Source organism: Aptenodytes forsteri, unplaced genomic scaffold (genome assembly GCF_000699145.1).
Source record: "Aptenodytes forsteri isolate BGI_AS27 unplaced genomic scaffold, ASM69914v1 Scaffold97, whole genome shotgun sequence".
NCBI classification, from domain to species: Eukaryota; Metazoa; Chordata; class Aves; order Sphenisciformes; family Spheniscidae; genus Aptenodytes; species Aptenodytes forsteri.
Window position 1 is genome coordinate 745,697 of NW_008795036.1, and position 7,636 is coordinate 753,332.

General features: G+C 37.3%; 1 protein-coding gene across 3 annotated transcripts; it reads left to right on the top strand.

The window, feature by feature from the left end:
- On the top strand, positions 1 to 7,636 carry PDCD6 (programmed cell death 6). Of its 3 annotated transcripts, none has more exons than XM_009276644.1 (6): positions 1 to 66; positions 543 to 640; positions 3,396 to 3,440; positions 4,578 to 4,736; positions 5,404 to 5,513; positions 7,103 to 7,636. In XM_009276644.1, the coding sequence occupies exons 4-6, from the start codon at positions 4,580 to 4,582 to the stop codon at positions 7,199 to 7,201; spliced, it is 366 nt and encodes a 121-aa protein (XP_009274919.1). In that variant the 5' UTR covers positions 1 to 66; positions 543 to 640; positions 3,396 to 3,440; positions 4,578 to 4,579; the 3' UTR covers positions 7,202 to 7,636. The 3 variants fall into 3 exon arrangements, with proteins under 3 accessions (XP_009274919.1, XP_009274920.1, XP_009274921.1); XM_009276645.1 differs by lacking the exon at positions 543 to 640 and adding an exon at positions 2,149 to 2,166 and having other exon boundaries at positions 3 to 66; XM_009276646.2 differs by lacking the exons at positions 543 to 640; positions 7,103 to 7,636 and having other exon boundaries at positions 26 to 66; positions 5,404 to 6,684.

The following is a 7,636-nucleotide window of genomic DNA, read 5'->3' on the forward strand; positions in this document are numbered from 1 at the left end:
CCAGGGTTGATAAAGACAGGAGTGGAATAATATCTGATAATGAACTTCAGCAGGCATTATCCAATGGTAAGTCTGTAAATGAGCAGTGAGGTAGTTCATTAACTTCATTAAGTTCATTAACTTAACCAGTCTCACATTAAAATTAACATTACTTGATGCCATAATTCTTTGATTGGGGTGGGGGGAGAGAATGTTCCTACCACTGATTAATACTATTTAATCTACAGCAAGAGGCTGAAGGGGAGGAAAAAAGTGGATAATCTTCCTGATTTTATTTTATTTTATTGATTGATTTTCTGAGCCCACTATTCCTGGGTTGTGGGTTTTTTTTTTTATTTCAAGGGAAGTTTTCTGGGTTTGGTGCATGTTAGTAATAATGCATTATAAACTGAGTACCTACTGTAAACATTACCGATTTGTATTCTGGGGAATGAAGGCATGCACATCCCTTTATTTTTTTTCCACCTCTGCTTCCTAGAAAACATAAATGGTGATTTATATATTCCTCTCTCATCACTACTGAACCTTTGTTTTTTAACCAGGATCAGTGTATAACCTGGACAAAGATCAGATGTTTACAACCAGCCTTTTTACTACACATAAAATCTTTTCATACAGTATGGTGCAGGAATTGAAGATGGTAATTTTTTTTTTTTTTCCAAATGAGGCATGTTTGGGTTTTTTTCCTAACAAAGTAGAAAGATGCACTCTAGATCTAGTATTAAAACTTCCCAGCAGTCTGTCAGTTCCCTGTCATAATGCTTAAAAAGTAACTAGGGTATGGTCAAATATCTCATGGAAGCAAAGTAAAAAACAAAAAATTTTTCCAGTAGCCTATTTTTACTTTCCTCTGGTGACTTAGGGTGGGTAGGGTTGTACTTTGGGGGGGGGGGGGGCCCCCCCTTTGAAAACTCCTGAAAAAGTGCATATTGAAGCTGTTCATGCACCTTTGCATCCATATCAAGTTCCCCTTCTCCCAAGGTTTAATTCCTTCATCCTTCTAGTGCTTTGTGACTGAGAAGGGCTTAAACTGATGTTGTGAGCTGCAGTGCACACAGACGGAAAGGCTACTTTTTGTCAGTAATCACCTGACTTGAAATAAATTTGGATGGCTCTGTATAGTAAAATTGTGGTCTTATAACAACTGGATTTACTAGAATATTTGTTTAATAATATATCTGATAAATTAAAAGCAATACATTGTAGCTGCTGCACCTGATCCGTAACTAAAATACTATTTTGAATAACAACTTCCGCAAAAGCTAAGTTAAATTGATTAAAAAAAAATTGTTTTCATTTAACATTACAGTGCTGTTTATAACAGTGTGGGGACCTGGCTTTACCTGCCATTTTAAACTTCATATATTTTAAGTATCTTCTCATCTGATTGAATTTAAGGGTAATAGTCATCACCGCCTATCTGAACTCTTTTCTTTCCTTATTTACAGTGTAGATTAGCAGTTTCAGTGCTTTGCAGTTATGAAGAATCCCCACCAAGTGAATTCACTATTAGACAAAATATTTACAGAACTGTAAGCTTCCTTCATTCTGAGAGATTCTAGATCTTGTACACCAAAGTCACTAACAATTCACTATATTATTTTCAAAATAGATCCTCTGGTGGATGGTTGTGTGTAGCTGTCCTGCAATCTAACATGGGCTAAAAGAATGTCATGTGTTTATTTCTAAAACATTAAAAAAAGTCTGCGTAGTGCTCATTAAAATTTGAAGTTCAATGTGTTTTTGACATTCAGCTTTTCAACATGTCAAGTTTATGCAAATAACTGTCTACTTACCTGGGAGGGACTGATCATCACTTCGTATAGTTGTTCGCACAGTAAAATCCTATGCTTCCTTGTTGGGTTTTTTTCTGTGCTGCCACATAAAGTTAATAGTAAAGTCAGGGGAGGGGAACGGTCTCTTACTGTTTATTGGAATAGGCTGAAATCAGTGCAGTTCTTCAGCACTGGAGTTGCTCTGGTTTCGCTATATAGTCTCTTGACTATACTCTCATCTGTATGAGTCTCTTGAAACTTTCAACATTTAGTAAGTTAAATTCCAAACTGTGTTTTCCCTTTTTCCTCTATTCTATTCAGAGTTAAATGCTGGCACCCTATTAATAATTCCATTATTTTTTATTTTTGTCAGGAGACATACAACTCTAAGGTACTGATGTTCTCTGTCTAAAATACTGCTTAAGCATTTTCAGAGCGATTTTTTACTTTTCTCTGCTGATGTTTCTCTTTATGTGCAAATAGTCATATGGCCTGCCTACAGTATAGGGTTTTTCCCTGTTGCTGCATCTGTAGACTTACACTGATAGAGTTTCCCTTCTGTGGGAGAAATTCGGCCCTGCCATAAGCACTACTTACATCACTGCAGCTTGATCCGGCAAAGCAACGATGCCTTCACAAAGCCTGCTTAATACCAACGCAGCCTTTCTGTTAGGTACTTGTGGTCAGCTAACTGCATCGTTGCAAATGCCTCTACAGTACCCCTAGTCTTACTGGCTCCTTCGTGGTCCCTGCACTCAGCCTCAGTGAATTTAATACGTGCTTCTTCGTCCTCCTGGTACCTTCACAGGCTTACTAGAGGATTGATGGTGAAATTCTAGACGAGGCACAGTATTTCTCTAAATTTAAAGCTTAATGCTTCCTAGCACTCTAGAATGCTTCCAACAGAGTGAAAACTAGTCCAGAGTGACTAGCCTGTCAAAATATTCAGAGAAGTACGAAGCTCTTCTGCAGATAATTACTGCTCAGGCCCTTTCAAGCAGCAACATTTCTTGGTCTGAAAATACTAATTTAAACTAACACTTCATTGATTGATTTAGTAGTGGAGGTGGGATTTATACTAAACTCAGCTCTGAATTGCCCTGTGTGGTTATGCCATGTTAGGAACCTTTTCTTTTCACTTCTGTCAGAAACTAAATGCCCTGGAGTAACCCACCTGTAAAATAGGAAATAAGCAGATGGGGTTTTTACTGAGGACTAGATATGAGACCTTGTTCGAGTTATAACTTAAAACTCTTCTGCTCCCATCAGTAGAAAAAGTGGGATTCCAGTTTTGATCTTGCCTTTTATCCAATACCTCCTGACTACCTGGGATGAAAAAAATCCTTCTTAGTTCTTCCAAGGTTTTGGTTTTTTGGGGGTTTTTTTTGGTGCAGCCTGGTTTGTGTGTAGTATCTGTAAAGCATTGGTCTGAAGTCATCTCTGAATGGTCAAGAACATAATTGCTTCAAAGCAGCCTTATTTTGTAATATGCTAGCTCCATGTCATCTAGCTCTGAATTCACTGTTTCTTATCTGATTTTTTGGTTGGTTTGTTGGTTGGTTGCATTTTTTTTAAAATGTTACTTAGTATTGAGGAACTAAGTAATTCTTTCTGTTTCAGGCACATGGACTCCATTTAATCCAGCAACAGTCAGGTCAATTCTTGGTAAGTGTAGTCGTGCGATGTGAAATAGTCAAGATACTGTTTTGTGATCTGTTCAGACAATTGAGAATGCTATCAATTGCTGCGCTGTTTTAGAGAAGTAAGTATGTACAGATATTACAATACATATACAGTATTTTTTCCTACTGTAATAATGAATGCCGGTTTAAAGGTCTCTTGAACTAATTTGGCTGTAGCGTTAACAAGCTGGTCTTTCATTGTTAGGTGGTATGTTTCAGTATGTCTTTATTTTTTTTTTTCTGCCAGATAGCCCAGCAGTAGTAAGTTAAATATTTTCCCTTTTGAATAATATGGGAATGCCCTTGTCAAATTAGTCTGAGAAAATGTTACTGTACAACTGAATAGATAGTAAATGTAATATATGTGTGGGGAAATTCTCAGTTTAAATATTCTAAAAAGATATTATATAGCTTGTCTTCATAACTAGTTTTTCCTGTCTTGCATTTTAATCTGACGTTCTGCTCCAAAAAGACCAAACAGAAGCTTTACAATGTTTGAATTCTTTAGTTCTAAAATAATTGCCAGTAATGTGGAAGATGATGGTGGTAGAACAGAAGGATGAAAATTCAAGCACAAACAATCTTTTCTATCATACAGTTCATAAATCCAAGGACTAAATTTTTTGCTTTGTTTTTAATAAGTATTCAGCAGCAGTCTGAGTTCCATCGCTGTGCAACATGCTGTTTGTATAATGACACTATCAGCAAGTCAAATGCAGATGAATATCCCAGCACTTTGGGCAGACAACAGATGTTGTAGACCTCTCATGAGTCCTTAGAAAAGAACAACCCCCCCTCTCTCTTTTTGTGACCGGATGATCAATAAAGCCCCAAATACTTTCAAACCAGAAAAGAAAACCCAGGAAAAACAAACATTCTGTGATTCATTCTGGTCCTCTTTTATCTTGCTTTATCTTATCCTCCTTCGGTGGACAGCTACTTGCTTTTTTTGGCAGTACTTTACAAATTAGCACTTGTATTTCTGCAATTTCTTTTCCATCTTTGTACTTTCCACAAAGCGCTCGCTTCCTTCTTAAAATACTAGCAGATCTTACTGAAGAATAGTATGATTAAGGTTTTATATGTATAACTTGGTTGGTTTTGGTTTTTTTTTCCCCAGGCATGTTTGACAGAGAAAACAAAGGTGGTGTGAACTTCAATGAATTCACAGGAGTCTGGAAGTACATCTCAGACTGGCAGAATGTCTTTCGAACGTATGACAGAGACAATTCTGGAATGATTGACAAAAATGAACTAAAGCAAGCACTAACAGGTTTTGGTAATTCATTTGTAATTTCAGTTTTTATGACTGGGTTATGTCATCAGATGAGTTTCTTGTTGTTAGGGCTGTACTGCTCTGACAAATGTGGCTAAAAATGAGGCAGGTGAAAGGCAGTTATCCTTTTAGGTGTAAGGCACCTCTAAAGACATCCAGGCCGCAAGCGCTTTTTAAGCTATTTTCTTTCATGGAAAAAATTATACGGGATGTGTCAGTACGTGTGTGGAATGTTTTCTGTCTCCCCTGTTAGCGGCTCTGAGAGCGTTACCAATACTTCAGGTAAATGTCTGAACTTACAAAGGTACTTGATACAGCTTGCTGCTTTTTAAAACAAAGCCAGCTCTCTACGCTACAGTAGCATTCTGACAGCAAAAGGAACTTTTATTTAATTGATTTCACTTACAAAAACTTGAGTTGCAGCCCTAAACCGTTCCCTCAACCAACTAGTCACTTTAATCAGTAATTATGTTTACTGTGACTCTGTCTATTATTAAGTGTGGTTTTTACTGCATGCATTTTAGTTCCACACATCGATATTTGGCGCAAAAAAATTCTCTTGTAACTGCTGTTTTCTGGTTTTGTTATACATGCCTCCTAAACAGCCTCGTTCTTTTTATAGAAGGACTGCGGTAATTGAAACCTTTTTAAAGCATTTCTTTTTTCCAAGGTTACCGACTGTCTGATCAGTTCTATGATATCCTTATTCGGAAATTTGACAGACAAGGAAGAGGACAAGTTGCTTTTGATGACTTTATTCAGTGCTGTGTTGTTTTACAGGTAAGAAAGGAGATGTACTTTAATGTCAATTGGGAAAAAAAATCACCTTTTCTTAAGCTTTTATGGTTCTCAATTTAACTATAATATTGGATCTAGAACTTGCTTATAAATAAACCATTTGAATAAAGTATACGAGAGGTGCTAGAAACATCTTCATTTATTGGTCTTCACTTGTTATCCGTTTGCATCACAAGTAAATTTGATACAACTTTTTTTGACCTGTTAAACACTTTTATGGGGCAAAAAAATGTGAAATAGTCTCCGTGTTTTAAAAGGAAAACACTTAACACTTATTTCCATTAGTTTAATACACAACACTTCCTCTGGGTCTTGGGTGTGTTAAAACTGGAGTTTGTCATGTCTCTTTTTGTTTCTCTCTCTGTTTAAGGCTCTGACTAAAAGGAATTTGACCTAGCAGCTGAATTATTCAGTCTTTCGTCACTGCTGTTCCTGCAGGGGCAATGGTAGTAAAAGACATTTCAAACAAACAAAACCAAACTCTTTCAGTAACAGAAATGCATCTGTATAAATACATACAAAGAGAGAGAGAGAACTGTAGTTCTACAGGTGTATTATTTTGTCTAGAAATCAATTGCTGGATGATTGCTCACCACGATGTTTAAGGTTTCTCTAAGTGTCTCTGACTTTTCTGAAATGTATGTAAGGCTTCGGGGAAAAGTTGGGAAACTGTAGCAGTGGACGAGCTGCGTTTTAGTAGGATAGGAAAAAGGTTGCTCTTCTGACACTGGCCAGCACTGCAATAGTATCTTAAGATATCTTCTGATCTGCAACATGCAGAGAAAGGAGTGCCCTGTAAAAGTTATTTGCATACAGGTGTTTTGTTCTCCTTCATGTCTATAGCCATTAAGTCTGCTGAAACATCAGTTGCCTTTATATTCAGTTGTAATAGAAGCCGATGATACTTTGTTATAAACTTAAACTCTGGTAAAGAGGGCTTTGAAATGGAGTATCATTCAGCTGGTGTTAGTGAATCCACGCTGGTAGTTATTTTGGTCCACTCTCTGTACTGCCTGGCACCTCTGGAGTTTTAGAGGCAACTCAGATGCTAATGATGCATAAAGCATATCTGGCTAGATGATGAGAAAGGGACAAGGTACTTGCTGGATTCTGTCTCCAGGTTGACTGTCAAATGTCTCACAAGAATTGTGCATTGTTTCGCACCCCCACCCCCCACCCCCCCTTTAAAGCCAGTTTCATGCCTAGATAGCCTTGGGTATTGTATCACAAGGTGGTTTTGGAATCAGATCCACAGCTGAAGCACGAGATGTGGCGAAGAGCTACCTCTATTCTATCTGCTTTAAAGCCAGTTATAAAAAGCTGTCTGATCTATAAAGAAGTGCCTAGATAGCCTTAGGTATTGTATCACAAGGTGGTTTTGGAATCAGATCTGCTACACAGCTGAAGCACGAGATGTGGCGAAGAGCTACCTCTATATGCACGAGATTGTAAAGTGTCTACAGAGGGGATGAACGGAAAGTGTTTATAGAACCCTGAGTAGCAAGGGGAATACGTGGCAGTCTGAACTTTCCCCGATGTACAAAAATGTATGGGTTTTTCCCCCTTTTCAGAGGCTGACTGATGTGTTCCGACGATATGATACTGATCAAGATGGCTGGATTCAAGTGTCCTATGAGCAATATCTTTCCATGGTCTTCAGCATCGTATGACACTGATAACTAGGAATTGCACACTGGCATTACACAGACTGGAGTTGCCAAATCATCCTGTACTAAGATTATTGATGCATTATAATGGATATAACTTCACACTCTAAATTTTGTATGTTGGTCATCACCTTCAGAATCTGTACTTGAGTTGGTTTTTATTTTGTATGACTGTATGATATGACCATCTCTGCTTACTGTAGTACAGAAAGCAAAGAATCTAGATTTAACTGGTGCAATGTCAAACTTAACCTTCTTCCATATATCCTGCATGGGGGAAAATGGCTCTTTAGAAATGCCAAATTAAAATAATGCTTGTTTATGAGAGTGTTGAAAGTCAAAAGTTGCACAACATGTTTTGCATGTGCCTTACTTTTATAAGAGTTTAATGAAATAATTTTTAATACAGAATTTAAAATTAAGTAAAAATATTAGATC